The sequence below is a fragment of the Parasteatoda tepidariorum genome, chromosome X1 (genome assembly GCF_043381705.1).
Source record: "Parasteatoda tepidariorum isolate YZ-2023 chromosome X1, CAS_Ptep_4.0, whole genome shotgun sequence".
Taxonomy (NCBI): Eukaryota; Metazoa; Arthropoda; class Arachnida; order Araneae; family Theridiidae; genus Parasteatoda; species Parasteatoda tepidariorum.
Window position 1 is genome coordinate 50,638,333 of NC_092214.1, and position 22,154 is coordinate 50,660,486.

Consider the following 22,154-nt stretch of genomic DNA (forward strand, 5'->3'; position numbering starts at 1 on the left):
CACTGTGCAATACTTCCCGCATGCGAAGCAGCATATCTTATAGGCGAATTAAAAAAAATTGCTGTAGTGAGAATGATTCCTTTAAATATTTGCTGTTTAATTTTTTGTTGTTGTTATTTCTGGTTGGACTACATTCTTTTCGAACGATCTGTCGCAGGGATTTCAATCGCGGAGTCAGTTGAAAAAATTTCAGCGTAAAGTACTTGAAACTGAATACATTAGAAACAAAGCTGTTTACGACTGATTGCTTTGAAAAAGTTTTTTCAACTGGTATTGAAAACCAAAACTTTTTATTTATTTTTTAGTAGGAATGTAATATTTTGTATTCAAGGTGTTAAATGATTCATCTCTGTAAACATCAATAAATTTTAAATCAAATAGTTTGTTACTGTGAAAGGAAATCTTGGAAAATAAAGTTTGTATTTTAATTGTTTGCTTATGATTATTTTGTTGCATAGTTCCTAGATTTATCAGTGTGTATTACATCCCTTAATTATTATATCCGACCTGTAAGCTGAATCTTAAGTTAAAAAGATACGTAGTGGAATGAAGATTTCTCTTACTATTGACATGCTTTTAAGTTACATTGTTAAGCAAAGTTATATTATTTATCTTTAATGCTGTAATATACTTTGTTAAGTACTTTTCTAGCAAGATTGAAGCTAACGTAGTTTCAGGTAAATTAGCCTTCAAAAAATATGTGTGTGAAACAGTTTGATTGAAACTTCTTCTATTAAAAACGGTCATGTATGCACAAATTAGTAATCATATACAAATTGCGTTTAATCTAAAGAGCATTTATGTTCGGTTTTATGAGAATATATAATGACATGAATTAGTGAAGTGCCCACTGCCCTATTCTTTTGTAATGGAACTTCTTTAAGACATCAACTTTAAAACGGACACCTGTTTTCTACTTGGAGATATTTCTATATTGTGATCTGATGTGCCAACTACAATCGCCAAGGCATAAATGGATTTTAAACTTTCAAATTTATTTATTTTTTTTAAACTTATGGATGGTTGCCCTGGGTGCCTTCAAGTTGCCCCTTTCTGTGATTTTTTTATTTTTAGTTTCTTGTGGCCCACTGCCTGGAAATTGCCAGGAGTTGGCGATTATTCTGAGGCAGATCACGATACGGAAATCTTCCATTCGTTCTTGCCATCTTAATGTTTAAATGTTTTCTGGTACAGCTAATATTTTATAAATGACTCATAAACTGTTTTCTTTAATTTGTTATGTTTACCTTGTTTATGTTGAATATTTTCTTGTATTTTTCATAACATTAAATTAAATGAACCTAAAACATGTGCAAGAAGAAATCAAGATAAATGAAAGGTTCTATTGCTGATAATTTTTCATTTATATTTGTATCTGCTTAGAATTTTGGGAGGTAAAATAAGGAAATAACAAATTGTGATCTAATAAAATATAACAGATTCAGTTGCAATTTTGTAACAAAAAGTTATTTTATTAAAGTAATCAAGTCAGATAAAAAATGCAAAACAAGTTGTGGCTATTTTTGGAAAATTCTGAGTAATTAAATTTTTAAACCTTAATCTTGCCAATTCAAATCTGTTACTGCTTTATTTTCTTTTTAATAGAGAACTAGTTATTATTTTTTGAACCCTTGCTCTATATCATCAATACTATGCAAAAACTAATTGATTTTCTTATCCAAGATATGGAAAGAATCCTTTTTTCTCTTAACCATATCCATAAAATTATGTTATTCATTCATTGTTGTTATCCATAAATTGAGTGCCTATAGAATGTATGAACAATAATATGAACAGCTCTTTCAAATTTGATTCCCAATGTCATGTTTCAGTGTTCTCCCTAAGCATTTTTAAAAGGGAGGCCTTCTCTGCCTGCCTTTTCATGCACCCTTTTTGTATAAATAGGCTGTCATCCATTAAAAACACTGCCTTTTTATTCATATTCCATTAAAACAATAAATAATTCACTTTTTAAATAATAATTACACACTTTGTAAAATTATGTATGTTTACAGGTTTAATTCTAGGAATAACTTTTATTTTTTTGGAAATTGTTGAGGATCAAATTTAGTTATTACATATTATATGTTTTGATAAATTTAAGGTGTTAAGTGAGTGCCCTTTTAAATTCCCAAGTGCCCTTTTCTCTGAGGAAAGGCCTTGCCTTTTTTTTATTCCTAGGAAGAACTTTGATGTTTGAAAGGTTGCTTTATAAAGCTGATTTAATATTAGTTTATTGAATAAACTATTTTTATAATCATGCTTAATGCGCTTTTTAGTTTCATATAGATTCCTAACTTTAATTTTTTGATCGGTTTCAAACAGAAACTAGTGTATCTTCTAGTCCTATGACTATCCATATGCTAATGCTGAAATGATGAATTGTGTTGCCATAAGTAAAGAATTTTGCTTGGCCATTACAATTGTGAATATGAATAAATGAAATATTTTTAAATTATCTTAGAAATATTTTCAAATGCTACAAATATTTAATGTTCACTATTTTACTGATATGTAACTGATATTTTATTATAGATCCAGTTCAATATGCCTTCTTTAATGGCTGATATTCTCACTTTGATTGACACAGAAATACCTGAAGGTAGACAGAGTTTACAAGATAGTTTCGTTAATTTGGAAAAAGTTGCTGAGTATTGTGAATCTAATTACTATTTAGCTCAAAATAAAAAAACTAGTCTTGATGAAACAAAAAACTTCACCACACAAAGCTTAGCAAGTGTAGCTTACATGATAAATTCTCTATCCTATAACATTCTTCATATTTTGGATCTTCAAACTAGTCAACTTGCTGAAATGGAATCCCAGATTAATCACATAGCTCAAGTAAATATTATTCAAGTGTTTTTTTTTTTTTCTATTTATTTTCAAATTTAATTTATTTACTAATTTTACTTAGTTATTTCATGTTTTAATTTTCCCTTGCAAGTATATTTTTACATAAAAAAAGATTTTTCTAAAATTTATATATAATGAAATCTCTAGAATATTTTTATGATTTTTACATTATAAATTATTTTTCTATGGTATATAAGAAAGTATATAAAGTATATAAGGAAATCAGGTGTATAAAGAAATTTCTTGAAGTTTTTATATTTATTCCTAGAATACAAAATATCTTCTATTAATTACTAATTAGTTGTATTTAATAGATTTTAATTCTTGTAACATTTTGGCTGCAAATATTTCTGCCAGTGTTGGCATTTTGGCCAGAAGAAACTTCTGTCTTTCAGGACACTGAAATAAAGTGTGAACAAAACAGAAAACAAATGAAAGAAACTATGAATAACAAAATATAGTTGTTTAACGATAACTTACTAATATCTCAATTCTTAAGAAGAAGAAATTATATACTATGAGAACGTATTCAAAAAGTAATTATTTTCCAACTCATTTTAGTTTTATGTAGAATTTTAAAATCTATATAGCCTATTGTAATAATAAATTTTGAATTTGAATGGATGTCTTTTTTTTTTTTTTTATTNTTTTTTTTTTTTTTTTTTTTTAATCTTAAATATGTACTCTAATGTTCTGTTTGAAGATCATTTGTCTAGAAATAAATAAATAAAAATAATATTTAATAAATTATAAATTGTTAATTTAAAAACTGTTACTTTTCTAACTTTTTTTCTACTGGTTGAATTTTTTTTATAATTTTTAATTTTTTTAAAACTGTATGTGATGATTATTTTATAAAATTAAAATGATATTATTTAACAATAAAATATTAAAAAACTAATTTTTCACTCAAAAGTTATAATAGTAAATCCTAAAAAAATATACTATAGAACAACCAACACTTTATTAAATTTTATTTAATAGTTGTTAATATGATAAGGATTTGATTAGGTAGGTAAAACTGAAATATCTATCAGAAATATCTATTAATAAACAACTGTAGCATGCTACATGCCTAATTTGATTATGAAAATTGTATGCTGTTTACAATCATGAATACTATGTGTGGTTTATTGTATAACATAATATATAGGGGAGTGCAGGGTGAGACCGAGTACCTCGATGGTGACACAATTAGTTCTGTTTTTTAGCAGACAAACTCTGAATTACACTTTACTGGGCAACTGACCTACCATATTGCCGTGTTGGTGATTAATTCACAGTTTCTACTTTAATAAGTTAGTTTTACTATGTCAACTCTCTGATGTTCTTTTGTTTTTAAACTAGCCTTATTTATTGGTCGTTACAGTTATATAAATTATTTCTAGTCCATCTTATTATGTATTTACTAAAGATTCATACCTTAACAAGCAATAAAAACTTAGTCCAATAATAGCAATATTCTGTTATGTTTCGTTAACCTCTTCTCTCATGGTAATATTGGAAACTACCTGGTTTTACCTTCACCCCTTTTTTACTTTGTTTTGATTATTTTTACTACGCATTTTTACCCTTACATTTTTTGGTTTTATTATTATTGTTTAATAAATTGAATATGTTTAGAATGTTTATTTTGGAAATTGCTTTTCATTATGATGGCACTAAAAGATTTGCATATTTTCGTGGGCGTTGACAGGTCGATGGGATAATCCTAAAGTATCCTTAGAAAATAAATAATAATGATAAAACTATTAGGTTGTAGTTAAAATTTTCATTTAACATGCTATATTTCTTTATTAAAATAGAGTTTCTATCATTTCTTCCACTTGGGCTGGAAGGAACCTACTTCTTTGGGGGCGGTTTTTTCCTCTTTGGAAGAACCTTGCCATCCCTGATTTCAACATTCTATAAAAAATTAAATGTTCATTATTTTATCGGATGAACTAGAAGTAATTGTGTTTTAATGAAAAGAGATGTTTGTTTTTTAATCATATATAAACTCATTATTTCTTAATGTCTTCTTAATAGGCTTGCATACATATTCTTTTTCAGTCAAAATTATAAAATAGTTTATAACTGTTCCCCAGTTTATCTTATTGCAGCTTGATGTTCTTTTTTTCCCTTTTTTTGTCTTGCTAATTGCTTTAAGTTTATTTGTAACAAATTCTTTGCAAATTTGTTTTGGGCCTTCTGTTTTTTTTCTTCTTTTTTTTACTTTGAAGATACCAGTTTAAAAGCTTTTTTCACTTTAGGTGTCATTTTTAAATGATGCTACACTTCGAGGAGAGGGAATTCTCAAAATTATGACAAGGAAAAGTAAACAGAAGTGTAACTTCCCAGATTTTTCTTTAAATATTATCATTTGAAGTCAGCAAATTCAGTATATATTCATTAAAATAATTACACCTATTATAAATACAAACATCATTACGTATACAAACATCATTAAAATGTATATTTAAAATTTTAAAATAAAAGTCAAAACATGATCTGTTACATAGAGCTTCGTTTCGAAACCACAAATGTTTATGTAATATGGGGGACTTGACAAGAGGGGGTAAGGAGTATGATGAAGTGTGTGTGATACTTTGTGACAAGAGGAAGGAGGGGATTAAAAATCTTGAAAAAAAAGCTTCATTTATGAATTAGCCCTCAAACTTAAACCCACATGATACATGAAATTCTCCGTGTTAATTTTGCATTGATGTTGAAAATTCTAATTTTTGTTGGAATCATACTGTTTTAATTTTTCCTAAATTTATTGAGAATTGCCAATACAATGCTGCCACATGTGGATAAATTATCATGATAAATCTGTAGACAGGTGAAAAAAATGTCATGTAATAAAAAATTTTAACTGAGAATCAAGATAAATGAAAGNTAAAAATTTTTACTTTTAGTTGAATTTTTTTTTTTTTTTATGCATAAATGCTTGCATTTAAAAACATATCTTACAAATAATATGTATCAATATTTTCTCATCAAATATAAGAAATTGCCTTTGGAAATTTTTTTGCAAAATTATCTTTATCTTATCATTTGTAGATAAGGCACCTCAGCTCTTTTTTAATTTTTTTTTTAGATACATTACTCTTTTTTTTTTTAAATCTCTTGCTCTCTTCTAAAAATAAAATTAAATCACTAAATTTTGTTTTAATATTTCAGAGAAACATGACAGTTTTAAAAATTCAAGATTTATTTAATGACTATTCCAGTCATTAAATAATGGTTTTAATGACTGGTGGTTTTAATATTTAAAAGATGGTTTTATGGCCAATTTATTCTTTCACTCATTGATATTTTTATTACCAAAATCTGATATTTCTGCATTGTACTTATAGTTTTTGCTATTTTACAATGACATATCATGCAACACCTAACAAGCACAATGTAAAGATGCTCTATACCATTTATTTTTCAAATTTTGTATTAAAAATCTCATATGTTTGTATAACATGCAAAATTTTATATTAACATTTTTTGATTATCAATCATCGTAATTTCTTATTCATATGTTCTCTTTAGACAGTTAATATATTTAAGGAAAAGGTTGCACGGAGAGAGATTGGAGTTTTAACTACAAATAAAAACACTACTAGACATCATAAAATTCTTGCACCTGCTAATCAAGAGCGCCCTGTTAAATATATTAGAAAGCCTGTTGATTATCAGATTTTAGATGATATTGGTCATGGTGTGAAAACTACGAGCAATACACCTAGATCAAAGCGAACAGTAACACCTGTTCAAAATACTCTAAATGGAGCTAGTGCTGGGCCTGCTCCTACAACGAAACCACCAACACCACCCCAACCTGTTCGAGCAGCATCTGGAACTCTCTCTTTGTCTCGGTCAAATAAAGAGTATAGGACACCACATCTACCCATTGCACCTCCTCAAGTTCCCAGTAATTATGCTCCAGCTGGAGTTCTTCGTTCACAAGATATTCGAAGAGGAAGTGGATATTCAACGCTACCCATGGTTTCATCTTCTCAAGCTCCGCAAAGTATGATTGCTTCTCAACCTCCTGTTGGTATGGTTCATCCTATGACTACTCTTGGGCAATCATCTGTTCCTCCTCCTCCTGATATGAATATGAATGATAAACTTCCTGGTAAGAATAAATTGTATTACTTGATATATTAAGGTTTTAACTTCTTTTTTTTTTGTCATTACTATTTAAAATGTTGAACCGTTTGAAATCAAGATTATTTTTATTTGATATTTTTCATCTTTGCTAAACAGTAAGTGTTCTGAAAAACTTTTCAAAATTTTTTATAAAATTTGACTCTCTAAAATTAAATCTCTTGTTTTGTTTGGATAAAGAAATATTCCTACATATGTAGAAAAGTTTTATCTAGAAAATTTGTTTAGAAGATTTCAGTTTTATTTCAACAAAGCTTATAGGCAACAAAGTTTGCAGTTTGATTTTCTAAAATTATAATTCTCCTTTAACTATCTTATTTAGATAGAGATATAATCTTGTAAGGTATGTAATAGATGACATAGAAATACAAGAAATGTTTATGCATATTTTAAATTATCATTCATGTACTCTATATTTTGACCAAAAAAAGAATGGAGTATTGAGAATAAAATATGAAGAAAAGACCAACAATTAACTATATCTCCTTAATGTATGGCTGTCTAAGATTAAGTTATTTAAAGTATTGAAAATAACAAATTCATACAATTAACTATGAAAGTTACAATTAGCTGTGGGAAATGACTTTTATCATCGAAATAAGTATAAAGAATCTTATTAACAAAATCTAATATACAGATTAAATCAATCACTTTCGAAAAATCTTTACTTCATTTTTGGTAAAGGTTTTTTAAGTTTGTGCTTGTTTCTTGGAGCCATTGCATGCACCTTACACATCTCATCCAATTATAATTTTTTGGTGCAATATTGTATTCTTCTCTATAGCTAACTCAATGATATTCATTAAATTCTGAGTGTATAGAATCAGAAAATATGTAGCATTCAGGCAAGTAGGTTATGGGTTCTATTGAATAACATGTATGGTCTGTAGAATTGGAATATAATATGCAATGTTTGTTTGATCTTTAAAAAAAATTATTTTCATTTTGTATTAAAAAAACTAAGCTTTTTATTAGCATCTTAAAATTACGTAAGGAAATGAAACAAACCTATTAACAATCCCGAAGTTTTCGTAATTTGTTTTTTATTTGGAGATATTAAGCGTGGTTGTGAAGACTAATTTACTAAAATACATTTTATTTCTTGCTTTTGCTACCTTTATTTAAGGATCTTGCTATCCTTATTGGTCAATATGTATTAATAAAAAGTAGCCATCTCTCCTCAATTTTATGTGGTCATCACTTCTCGGCTTAATGTGGTTATCTCTCTTGGATTTTATATGGCCATCTCTTCTAAAGTTGATGATGAAATGGCCATCAAATTTATAGCATCACTCCACTATGATATTCCTCTGCTTTTTATTCAGGAGTTAAGATTAGACTATGTATGTGCTTAAGAAATAATACAACATATGCTTTGATGAATAACAGATACTTAATTTAAGTAAAATATTTTATTCCTAAATAAAATAAACATTAAAATTTTACCTACTTTTTGTTGTCATGAAAAGCAATGTTTTGTCTAAATTGACAAACAAGTTAAAGCTGCTTCCTGCACAATTGCATGTGCTGCAATATATTAAAAATTTTGGAGATATTTAATCTGACTACTTTTTAACATTATTAAATTTGCATGTTTTTTTTTTTTGTTTTTTTTAGCTGTAACTTATAACAACTGTAGTTATATTTTGAAAAAAATGATTTGATTAAAATATTGCATGTTATGCTGAGATTTTAACCTTTATTTTTATTTATTCTTTATTCAGAACCCCCTATGCATGTTTCCTCAAATTTTGAGAACCCTGGGAATAGTAAGTGCTTTTATACATTTTTTTTTCTTAAGTTTTATATAATGTTTTTGTAGTAGTGTTTAAATAATTAAGTTTTTGCTTTTATTCGTCCTACTAATAAAATTATTTTCCACTGCATGTTAAAAAATAATCACAATTGAATGTATTATAATAACAATTACTTTGTATTTAAATAGCTTTTGTTAACAATAGTTTTCTATCCTTTGAAAATATCAAAAATAGTACATCTGACTATAAATTTTACAGTCTACTCTTTTTAAATCAAAGTGTTCTATGTATTAAATAAATTTTGTTCTTATGGAACAATGTTATTCCAAACCTGTCTATTCATTACCTTAGATTTTCTAATTTAAAATTTTCTCAAATGTTAGATTATTAGTTTCATTGTCTAACTATCTCTTTTTTGATCTTCCTCTAGGTCTTGAGTTCATTGTTTTCAGTTTGTTAAAAATTTATGGTTAATTAAGCTTTTAAATCAGTAATTACCATATTTGATTATTTAGAAGGAGATGCAAGTATGTTTTTTTGTGTTATGGCTTCTTACCAAACAAAATATGTTTTTAAACAAGTAGATCATAACAAATATGTTATCTGAGATATCCTGCACTCCTTTTAACTTTATTGAGGAAGATATGACGCAATTTAATCTGTACTTTAAATGCTCCTTTATAATAACTTACTTATTGATTGTTAGCAAAACATTTAATGTTTAAATAATTTATTTTTTTGCTAATTAAATTTTTAAATAAAGTATTCATTACTATTGTGTTAGGCTATTAAATTTTTAAAGGATTTTTTTTAATGGAAATATTTTTTATTAACTGACTTGAACAATACAAGTATAAATTTTAAAAACGAAATTTATCCTTTATGTTTCATTGAGGAAAGTATTTCATTAACAGTGACATATTAATGTTTTTGATAAGTTGCTTAACAAGGTTGTGAAATAACTAGGTTTTATTTTTTAAAAAAAGGATACCAAAATAATAGGGATTTTTTGTTGTTTTTTTTTAAAATGGAAGGTTAAACAATCTTTCAAGCTTCAAAAGAAAGAGCTTTCATAAAACTATTAATTTTTTCATTAAATAATAAAGCGATAAATATATATATATATATATATATATATATAGCACAATAAATCCGTTTTTAATTCAGTTTTGCTTTTTTGTGCTATATATATATATATATATATATGTATGTATATTCATGCAGCTCATTTCTAAATTTTATTCTTAATCCTATTTTTCCATAATTTTTAAATATTTTTTAATTAGAAAAGTATATTGCCTTAAATATTTCATGATTCTTTATCTTAAAATTTATATTGATTCAATAGATAAGACAACAAATAATATTTTATTTTATTTAATTGTTTAGCAAATAATTATTATATGAATGGTTTAAATTTAAAAATCTAATATTGTATAAGAAAGTAAAAAGTTTTTGATATTTACTTCTTTTAGAAAAAGACACTATTTTTACATTACTTATTTTACTTTTATTGTTATTTTAACATAATCCAATGTTAAATAAAATAATTTATATTGCAAATCTTTTAAATAAATTTTGAATAATTTTTTTGTTAAGATGTTCTTTTTTTTCCGTAAAAAAATGTTTTTTTTTTTTTTTTAATATTACAATAATGAATGCTTATTGCATATAAGCAATGCAAATTTGCTTTAACTTGTCACTGAAATATTCTAAAGATAAACTGGAGAAAAAAACATAAAGTTCAGATTATCATCTCATTCTCATATATGCTTCTGACTATAGTAGGGTCAATGTTTAATTAATGAGATAAAAAATATGTTAGAGAATCTTTCTAAATTATGTAAAAAAAAAAAATTTATAAAATAGTTATATAATTTAAAAAGATTCTCTTTACATTTATTTTCAAAGTAACAGTTGTTGATGGTTTATTTTATTTTTAGCATTATTTTAAATCATTATGTATCAAACCTTAAACTTAACTACATTAATTAATTTCATATGGATATTTTTTCAGAAATGAATAACCTAATAAACATTTTAAAATTGCATATTTGTTTATCTGAAGTAATACGACGTTTATGAAGTAATATAACAATTATATAATTGTTATATGAAGTAATATAACAATTATTGAAAATTAAAAATTCTAACTTTAATGTTTTTTAATTGAGTTATATTTGAAATATAATATTTCTATAAATAAAAGAAAATGAAATTATTATTTGTAATTTAATATAAGGCTTGATTTTCTTTAAAAAAAATTGTTTAAACCCTCCACTTCTGGTTTTTTAGCACCATATTACCCATTATTCTGATACATCTGTTGTACCAGAATATTGAGTATTAAATATTCAATTATTAAGCCTATTTTAGCTTTTAAGATGTTTTATAACTCATAAACTTTTAAACAATTGTCATTTTGATGTTTATTTTTTAATTATCTTTTATCATTATTTTTACATATAAATTTTTGAACTAGTATTTTTATTTATATTGCTATTTATTTCTACATTTGTCCTAGCAAAATAAATCAATCATGTTAACTTCAGATTAAACTAGTCTTAGATTGCTATTAGCTCATATTATCAAAACTCTACTGTATGTTTCGGAATTACGACTGACTATAAGTTGTTAAAACGTAACAGAATCATGAAAAATAATTTACAGTTGAACCTGTTTATCTCGAACCTCTTTATCTCAAAAACCTCTATATCTCAAAAACTTCTATATCTCAAAATTTCTGAAATTCCCTACATTTACTGTCTAAAATGTATTTTCCATGTTTATGTAAATTTTTTTTCTTCTCAAAACCTCCGTTTCTTGAATTTCTGATAATAGAGTCCAAATGTCAAAACTTTCTTTATCAGTAGAACTTGCAGACAGAGATGAATTTCGTGAACCCACAAGAAGTAGGAATGAACAGGTTGGGGTGTTTCTTGGAATTTCAATCACTATCCCTGTACTTCTTTAGCTAGAAATGAATAAAATGATTCTGGCAGTAAGTGAAAGGTAAATGAGTAGTGACCACCAGAGGTTAGCTTTTCAACATAGAGCTAAGAAAGCTAAGAATAGAAATTCATTTTCACCTCAAAATTGCAACCAATGGATCAAAGGATAATTAAGAGTTTTAAAGTGAACCATTGGTACACAAACTTGTAGATGTCATCGATGAAAAAAGTTCTCTTCCAAAAATAGATGCTATCAGAATTACTGTTTTGCCTGGAGAAATGTGTCTCTAAAAACTATCCAAATTGATTTTAAGAAACTGGTTTTAAGAATAGCTGTGAAGATGATGAGCAAAAGGTTGAAGGCATCAGTAAAGAAGAAGAAACTGTTCACGCTGAAAATGCAGTGCCAGATTTGCCAGAATGGAATGCAATAAAATCTGGATTTAATGTTGACATCGATTTTGAAGATTTTCACAAGTGGACAGGTGCGGAAATCATAGATAATGTCAAAGGAATATCAGATGAAGAGGAAAAAGCCATAGATCATATTGATGAACAAAAATGAATGCAAAAGGGATAGAAAAAGTAGTAGAATGCTTGTAAACTATTCTTGAATTCCAGGAAAATGTTGACTAGGAGGGATTTGCACTCTTTCTAATCTTACAAGAATAATCGAATCGAATAAGGTTGTATGTCAAATATCTTTCAAAAATTCAGGAATGAAAGACTTCTACAAAAAAGTGGAAATCCGCTTTTTTCTCCCAATTTTTAAAATTTCGGACCATGTTCCAAAATTAAAATTTTCGGGGAGTCCAATTAGACACACCCAAGCCGCCCGAACGATAGTCTGACTTGGAGTGAACTTTTTCGTAGCCTCCTGAGAAAATGATCTTCAGATGAAAATGGGTGGAGCTTCAGCAGGTACGCTGTTGCTTTGATAACCGAGACTTCCGCTATAGAGTGGAAAGGAGTCTAAGCAGTTTCGCTTCGACCGCTGACATTGGATTTGTTTTGTTTTTTTTCGTTTGCCTGATTTTCGGAATTTCAAATATTAGGAATTGCGCCGTAATCTGATAACATCGCAATTCTTAATCAGACGATTTTAATATCAATCATCGATTTTCGTATTTAACTGATTTAGAAGTTACGTGTTTTACGCGATTTAAAAATCGTACTAGCAATTCCCATTCACCCAATTTGAAAATCCAATATCGCAATTTGTATTTAAGCGTTTTTAAAACTCAATATCGCGATTTGTATTCCCGCGAGTTGAAAAGCCAACGTCGCAATTTGTATTCACGCATTTTTAAATCCAATATTGCGATTCGTTATTACGCAGTTGTAATATCAGATAGCATTTTTCGTCTTTGTACGCTATTTAAAAATTACTCATTGTTATTCATGTGATCTAAAAATTATGCATCGTGATTATTATTTGCGCGATTTAAAAATCGCAATTTGTATTTTCGTGTTTTTAAAATCCAACAGCGCAATTCATATTCACACGATTTTAAAATCCTATATCTCGTTTCATTTTCACGTGATTTTGAAATATAATATCGCGATTCATATTCACAAGATTTTAAAACCCAGTATCAAGATCATATTCACGTGATTTTAAAACCCAGTATCAAGATCATATTCACATGATTTTAAAACCCAGTTTCGTGATTCTTGAAAGAAGTGGAAGTATGTTTTCTCTTGAATTAGTTACTGTAAAGATGTGATATTTTTCATTAGTAAGTAATTTAACAGTCGCGCCTGCCTACTATTGTTTAATTTCCTTTAATATAGTAGTGGTGAAAATTTTAAAATTATATTTAAGAAAATTTAAAGTTTACTGTCTAAATGCTTCTGCCACTTTAAATATTAAATAAAAGTCTCCCAGCATAGTTAAAAATTGTTTTATATATCTCATCGATGTCACAGTATCATATAGAACACTCCTCCCATTGACTGCGTTGTAAAAGTTCAGCTTTTTTATTTTTGTCCACTTTCGTGCCTGAAAATTATTTTCAGTGTTAAATATATGTTTAAAAAAATTTTATGTAAATAGATGTATGTGGCATAATTAATTTAAGGAAATGCCAATTTTTCTACGAAAAACAATTAAAGCACTTTTATAAAAATGTCTTAATTAAATTTAATTTTTTAAAGTACCTGTATAACTCAAAACCTCTTTTATCTCAAATTTTTTGCCTTTCCCGTGAGATTCAAGGTTAGACTGTATTTGATAGTTATGTTAAATTTTCAATTTTAAAAAAAATCAAGAATTTAATTATTTTTTGTGAAGAGGGAGTTCCATAAAATTTGTTGGTTAGCCGAGATAAATCAATTTCATACTTTAAGAGTTAATAAAAGAAGACACCAAATAAGTTATGTTGGAAATGTTTTGCTAATTAACAAAAGCATAAATTAAATTTGATGAAATGGTTCTGATTTGGAAATGGTTATTCATACCAATTGTTTCTTCTCAGTATTCTGATCAGATGTTATTGTTTGTGCAAACAAGTTGTTATGTTTGTCTAATCTACACTGTTTAAAATAATGTTATTTGTTCTTTAGTTCTCAAGTGTAAACCCTTCAAAGTCAAGACCTAATTCTTATTCAAATTACAAAACAATGAAACTGACCTAAGTTAGGATGAGGAGAATTGTAGTTTGTGTTCTTCCGAGTAACTTATTTTATCATTTCTATCTAAAATATCTTCAATATTTAAGGAAAAGAAGTCCTTTCACTAGTCAAATTTAAAGATATCTAGGACAAAGAATATTAAATAGGGAAGGACACCAGCTTTTATATCCATGATGCAAACATAGCATACAGAAAAACGTAGGTATAAAGAAAATTGTTACATTTAAGAAGAGTCCAACAACTGAAATAGAGGTCTTAAAAAAGGTTTTATCCTTCTCCCTCTTACTTTTTCTTGGTAGGCTTTTGTGAGATACTTTTTGATTATGTATTTACTTCATATGTATCCACTTTTTTATTCCTCTCGTTAAGTTTTTTTTAATGAAATCTAAGATGGTATCTGAAAAATAATGTTTTAAGTTAAACCAGAAATTAATACACATCAACAAAATAGATTGCAACATTAAAACACAAATACAAATGGCATACTCTCAACCTGTAGACCGTTAAAGCCTTACACAGCAGAACAATATCTTGGATTTCATACACGAGCTCTGAGTATGTTTCTTTGTTTGTTAATCTTTTCTCTAGTGAGTATTTTGCTATATTAATTACCTATTAAGGAAGTTTAACTCCTTCACCTATCTATATTCTTTTCCTGAAATCCTACTATGTTCATATTCTGGTTCAATGTAAGAATTTGAAGTAATTTTATTCTTATCTTTCTTTTATTGTCTTGGATATCTTACATTCGAATACTGGTCACGATCCTAGTGTTTGCTAGGTAAAGTATAGACTACAAAATAATTGTATTATTTTTAGAACTAAGATTCCAATATTTAATAAGCATTTATGTTTTATCTTTATTTTACTAGTAGCTTCCTATAAATTTAAATTTTTTACAGTTTCTCCTCCTTTGCCTCCTCCTCCTCCTGATGATGACTCATATCAAGAAAATTACAATCCTCCTTCACCGCCATCATTTATGAGAAGAGCTGAATGGGTGCCAAAAAATTTTGTTGAAAAAGGTAAGATTAACTTAATTTTAAAACTAAAAATCTTAACTACAGAACTTCTTCTATAAACAAAATAATAAGTTTTTTCCTCCTAATTTATGCAGTTTTTATCTTTTCTTGCTTTTGAATTCTTATTGAAAAGAGAAATTACCACGCAATTTGGTAAAAATTATGTATTGCATCTAAAGAATTTTGATACTTTTTTATTAAATATAAGATTTCCTAAAAGCTAAACACTTGAATTACGAATGAAGCTTCAAGTAACAATATTTAGTTTTCTTGTTTAAGAAATAATTTTTATGTATTTTAAAAAGGTTAAAATTATTAAGAAATAATTTTTATGTATTTTAAAAAGGTTAAAATTATTATGTATTTTAAAAGGTTAAGGTTAAAAAAGGGATATCAATAAATAATTGCTGCAAAAGAAAAAATTGATACTTCTCTTTAAAAATTAACATGGTTATGAAAATGAAACATAAACCCAGAAATATCTTCTAAAGGTTATAAATCTTAACCGGAAAATTTTTAACATCAACTACACTCACGTCTTCAAAAAGCATTAATTTGATATTCACTGCAAATTCTGTGCCTCTATGGTCAATCATTCCTTTCTTCCTGTTTAAATATTGAATTAAGTTGTCCGCGTTTTTGTTTGAAAGACAAATTTGATTGTAGTGACATTTATAATGAAAATTAGCTCATCAAATTTTCATTCAGGAAAATAATACTGCTATCTAATCAGCATATTTTAATTTACTCGATTGTTTTATAGATAATTCATGGATTCCACTGTGCATTGTAATAATTTTCATACAAAAAAATCAAAAAATTTTTTAACAATTTGACAAAAGTATTAGGTATGTGTTTTAAATCATAATTTTAAAAAATTTCCCTCCAACTCACAATTTTATCTTTAGAACATCTAACTCTTAAAGCGTGCAATCCTTTTTTCAGGGCTTTTATAATTTTAGTAGATCTGTATTGAAACTCTGCCACTAATACAGAGTTTGTGATCTAGTATTTGCCATATATCAGATTGTTTTCAAGCATACATAGTTAAAAAAAACTGTGATCATACATTGATGCATTTTACATTGTTCAACAAATTATAGCATTGTTTATCAACTATTATTAAAATTTTATTGTCAATTTTCCTTATTTATTTATTTTTTCATTAATCAACTGTATGAGAATAATCAATGAGAAGAGTAATAATGTGAATCCTTTGATCAGCAAATCTGTGCTTGATTTTTTACTCTTTCTGATTTACCCTTAAAATGCATAATGTTTTACTTTCTTATTTTCTTTACAAGATTAATCTGTATGGAGCCACAAATCTGCAAGTTTGTGTGAATAAAACATGTATTCAGAGTAATGCTTCCAAAAGCAATGAATCAGCAACTTTGTGACAGAGGCCATGTAACTGTTAAAAGCAGCTAGATAATTATGTTAGTTAAAATTTTCTAGCTAGTTGTGAAATTTCTGTTACTAAATTTTCTTGCTAGTTGTGAAAATTTTCTTGCTATTTGTGAAATTTCTGTTACTAAATTTTTGATTCAAAAAAATAAATTATAATGATAACAGTATTAAGTAAGTTGTAATCAATTGAAAATATTTTATATATATTTTCCAATTTTTAATTCAATAATTTTATAAATGGCTCATACGTGTTTTCTGTGTTAGATTTATAAGTAAATGCTTATACATAGCAAGCGATGACTTAGCAGTTAAAGCACTAAGTTGTCATTACAAATGCCCAGGGGTCAATCCCCAGTTGTGGCTTTAAACCCACACTGCTTAACACCCACACTCCACACTTAGCCTCCAAAGGACTGTTGTGGGAATGTTTTTTTTCTTCCTACTTTTACATACTTAGTTATGAAATTTTTTTTACTAGAAATATGCTTTTTATCTGTATAAAAATTTTAAAGTTCTCATATCAAACTTATAACATTTCAATTAATTTTAGTTGTTGCAATTTATGACTATTGTGCTGACAAGGAAGATGAACTCTCTTTTTCCGAAAATACAATAATTTATGTCATGAAGAAAAATGATGATGGTTGGTATGAAGGTGTTATGATGGATGAGGCTGGTGGTGCTGTGGCTGGTCTTTTTCCTGGAAATTATGTTGAGCCTTGTTTATAATGAAATACAAGTGTTAAGTTAGTTAAGCCTGTATGTTGGGAACAAAGGTTAAGGATAATGTTTTCTCAGCATACAAAAAATATTTAGTTCATATGCTTAACTTTTTTTAGATGTTAATAATTTTATTTATATAAATGAAAATTTTCTCTTATTAGAAAATACATATTGACCATATTAATGTTTTTTCCCAATCATTTTCTTTCTTGTTATTTTTTTATATAGGTTAAACTGCCTTTAAAGCTTATATCAGAATTCATATATTTTTTTAAATATGTACCACAGCAATAAACTGCTCTGTTTTCCTTAGTTATTTCTTATTTTTTACTTTGCTAACAATTTAATAAAAATTAGTATTATACATCAAAGTATATTTGCAGTTTTCAGGAAAAGAGAAGTACGCAACTCTTATCTAAAACTTGAGTTAGGTCAAATTTGGTACTCTTTCAACTAATTTTACCTTTACTAACTTATTTTTCTCATTAACCCCCTAATATTTCAGTTACCTCATTTTTATTAAAAAATAGTAAATGTAATATCCCTCATTTTGTTTTTAATTATTACAGTATTCATAAGACCTAATATTTACTTTTTACAACTTATAGCTTACGAAGGCATAAAAGATGCACCAAAAATATTTATTACTATTGCAATGTTATTTGCAAATCTTAATTCTTGTTTTAATTATGTAGTTCAGACTGAATTTACTAGTATATACAGTTCTTTTATGACTTTTTTTTTTTTTTAAATTTTGCCTTTTTTATCACACATCTATAAAGTGTTGCTCTTGGGCAAAAAAGAATTTTTTTTTTTTTTTACATTTGAGACCAATAAAATCAAATATTTCAAAGACTCCACTTACTAGCTTACAAAACTTCTACCTTCTCATTTTCTGTTTAATATACATTTTATTCATATCATTTGTGAACACTCATCATTTTTATATCTTATTCTTTGTCATTTACTATACATTTCTTTATGTTATTATCTTATGTGAACACTCACAGCATTTTTATATCTTACTCTTTATCATATCATTGTATTATACCTCTCTTTATGTTATGAGTTATCTTTAAAATTCCTTCATTCATAATTTTTTTTTATCCTAGTTTATTAGAAAATGACTATTATTAAATCAAGACTATTATTAGAATGCACATTGTTATTATAATGGCAAGTCTTTGTTACTTTAGTCATTTAGTTTTAGTATGTGTGCAAAAAGTTACTGATGCCTGTGAAATTAAATATGAGTATTTCCCATAGAGCTGGAATAGGTGTAGAGCAAGCACACTGTTATATTTCCCCATCTCTCTTTGTCCCAAACATTAGATGCTTCTCTGTCACATGCTACATCTTTTTACACGATTTTGGTAGGGAGAGTAAGACATCAAATGACTGTTGAGATTAGTTCTTTTTTTTAGTAGATTTGTCTTTGTACTTAGGAGGACGAAAGTTAAAAGTTCAAGAGTGTTACGATCAGTGGAATGATAAAATTTCCGGGTCATTTTTCCACAAGACTTTGCAAGATTGAAAATTATTGTAGAATTCAAATATGTATAAACTGTATACATTTTTACAAAATTAAGAAATTTTAATTTTTGAATGATTTTAAAAACGGTTTAAAGTTTTTTGCACAGAACTAGCAAAAAAAATATCCTTATTTATATATTTTAAAAAACTACAATTATTCAAGTTTGTTCATTTTTATTAATTTTTCTTGTGGAATATAATTATAAAATTGTATCACATTTTAGAATTCATCTTAGGGAATTTTTTAGTTAGAAAAAAAACACTTTTATATTTCAATCCATCATCGCAAATAATAGTATAATATTTTGTAAAATCATGAATAACTTTTCAGGTAGTGAAAATTTTTCAAAACATTTACAGAAAAAAAGAATTAAGACATGTTTAAAAGTCAAGTATAGAATAAAAATTTGGAAAAAAGTGCTGCATCCCATTTAAAAGTCAAGCTTCTCTCTTTTTAACTTTCCAATTTTATTTTAACTTTATACCTAGAGTGAGATTGATAGCTGACTCTTTCAATTATACAGCTTTAATACTTCGGATGATTCAATTAAAAATGATCTGACAATTTCAGTTGAAAAAGACTTGATGATTTTATTAAAGAAAAAATAATTAAGCGTTAAAAATCTTTGTCCTATTTATAGAATTGTTTTATATTAATGTTTCATAACCTCTCTTGTCTGAGCAAATATATGTTGTGAATAAAACTCACAATTCAAGTTACTGAAATTATAAAAATATATAGAAGAGTTTTTTTCTTTTAAAAACTCAAAAGGGTTTTAAAAAAATACGGCATAAATAAACAAGGAAAGAAAGAAACAACAATGTTGCTAAAAGTTTGTCTACTTCATTTTACCACTGAAATTTTAAAAAAAATTTATTTATTAATAATAAATAATTCTAAATAATCATAACAGTTTAGTTGTGTTCTTATTTGTTTGTGTTTAATTATAAAGTAGTTTTAAAAGCTTAAATTTGGATTTTAGAATGAATAAATTGGGGTGCTTATGATGTTTTAAGAAAAAGGAAAACATGCTAAAAATGATTTAATGTTGTAATTAAAGCAATTGTAATTCCAAAAAGCAATAAATTAACTTTCTTATGAAATGTATAAGGTTCTCTTTTAACAAATATTTCTGTGTAACCAAATGCAGCACACTAAGTTACCATATTTTAAGATTTTAGACTTTAAAATTCCCACATTGATTTTCTTTCACAAAAATATCAAGGAGAAACGAAAGGTTAAAAATTTCCTTCTTATTTCACCCTTCTGTCGCATGGTTTCATTCTGAGGACAAAAATTATCTTTCATTTTACGCTCTGCTATATTCCACCTCTATGTTTTTTTCTTTTAGTTTTGATATAATTAGGTTGAATATATTTAAAATGAAATATGTGTATTCTTTATCTAATATATTATTAAAACATAAATCCTCTTTGAGGAACAATACTTATTGTTTATATTATCTGAGTAATAAAAACTTATATGAACTATGTAAAAGTCTCTCACTTTTGCATGTATCATTCAGAAAATTGCCTTTTTCAATATCAATTTTAAGAAAATCTAAATATTATGTTGCAAAATCTGTCTAACTTATAGAAGAGCTTATACTTGCATTTCCTAAAAATAAGGGTCTAAATTGCTCATCCTTAGTTTTCTTTTAAAAAAATTTCTTATTCTCTTTTTTTAAAATTATGTAAATATTTATATTGAGATAAATATGTTTCATTTGTCAATAATAACCAGGAATTTGTGCCTAGTGCTTTAGAATTTGCCATTTCTTAAAGTCTTTCTGCTATAAATGCTAATATTATAATTGAATTGAAATGTTAGAGTTATTACTAAGCCTTTTATTCAAAATAATATAATTTCTTATTCAATCTCGTTTATTGCATAATAGATCTGCATAGAAAGTTTTAGCCTTATAATCAAGATATTTGCAGTTTCCCTGCAAATTTAAGCATATTTATTTTTTAAAAAGCCATACAGGTATCAGACTGAACTGCTATAAATAATTATTTCATAAAAGAACATTTGAAGGCATATTTTTTCTGCAATGAGTAAAAGCAATCAATGAGTAAAAGCAACTAGTTCTAAATAAAAGTGACAAACTTTAATTATTTTTTTAAGTGAAAGTATTTTTGCTCTGATGTTAGTATCATTTTTTTCTAGTTCTTAAGTAATATAAAATTATAAAAAAGAGTAAATTAGATCTGTAAAGGAATTAATTTTAAGAATTAGTGATAAAATTTTTTTAAAAATTGTTGTGTGTTAGTATAGATAAATAAATTTGATAATCTGATAAAAAAAATATTTAAATAGTCTAAATAAGCTCTAATTGTCTTAAGCAAAATTTCTTGCTTGTTAAATTTTTAATAACTATTGTCTAGTAATGTAATTTTTATAAATTGATTGAAGAATTATTATTTCATTCTTTATAAAACATAATTTTTTTTTAATTACTTTTTCTCATTCTTTGGAACTTATGGGAGAGGTCTCTTACTATATTTGCTATTTTTGAATTTAGTGTGAATTGCTTATAAAATGCAGTATTGTCTTAATGTAATCTCATACTCTGTATTATTTTATATTTTAGTTTAAAAATTTAGGGGAAAATAAAATGGAGAAATCGTTCTCTCTTCCTCGAAATTTATGTGAACTATTCAAAATTAGGGAAAATTATTATTGAAATTATTAGAGCTCTCATCTTGAATGTTATTTGTACAGATTAATATCTAATAAGTGACAGAAAATTAATAAAAAAATGTTATTGCTTTCCTAAAGTTTAAAAATTATATTTGCAATAATAAATGCTAAGATCAAGTGTATTTAAATCATGATTTTGCTACCTGTTTTTATTAATATGCTTGACAATTGATAAGAGCAGATAGCAAAATCTTAATATCTTTATGTGATTCATTGCTTTTTTTTTGCCTTATTGAAATGATGTATTGCATTTATCATGTAATTTTCTCTACTTAAGTGATATGTAAATATTAAAGGAATGTAGCTTCTGTCATTAATTAGGATGTTTTTGTCATTATTGCAAGAGAATCTATTTATCATACATATTATTGACATATGTGCATATGTATATTACCCATACTTTAACTGCTGACATTTT

At 26.4% G+C, this 22,154-nt stretch overlaps 1 protein-coding gene across 7 annotated transcripts; it reads left to right on the forward strand.

Annotated features, from left to right (window-relative positions):
• Positions 1 to 161: 161 nt before the first annotated feature.
• LOC107438560 (tyrosine kinase Abl) lies at positions 162 to 22,053 on the forward strand. Of its 7 annotated transcripts, XM_071187646.1 has the most exons (7): positions 162 to 538; positions 1,107 to 1,188; positions 2,536 to 2,844; positions 6,382 to 6,970; positions 8,727 to 8,771; positions 15,247 to 15,369; positions 17,327 to 22,053. In XM_071187646.1, exons 2-7 carry the CDS (start codon positions 1,171 to 1,173, stop codon positions 17,503 to 17,505), a joined length of 1,263 nt encoding a protein of 420 aa, XP_071043747.1. In that variant the 5' UTR covers positions 162 to 538; positions 1,107 to 1,170; the 3' UTR covers positions 17,506 to 22,053. The 7 variants fall into 7 exon arrangements, with proteins under 7 accessions (XP_071043747.1, XP_071043748.1, XP_015906360.1 ...); XM_071187647.1 differs by lacking the exon at positions 8,727 to 8,771; XM_016050874.3 differs by lacking the exon at positions 1,107 to 1,188 and having other exon boundaries at positions 165 to 270.
• The last annotated feature ends 101 nt before the right edge of the window (positions 22,054 to 22,154 follow it).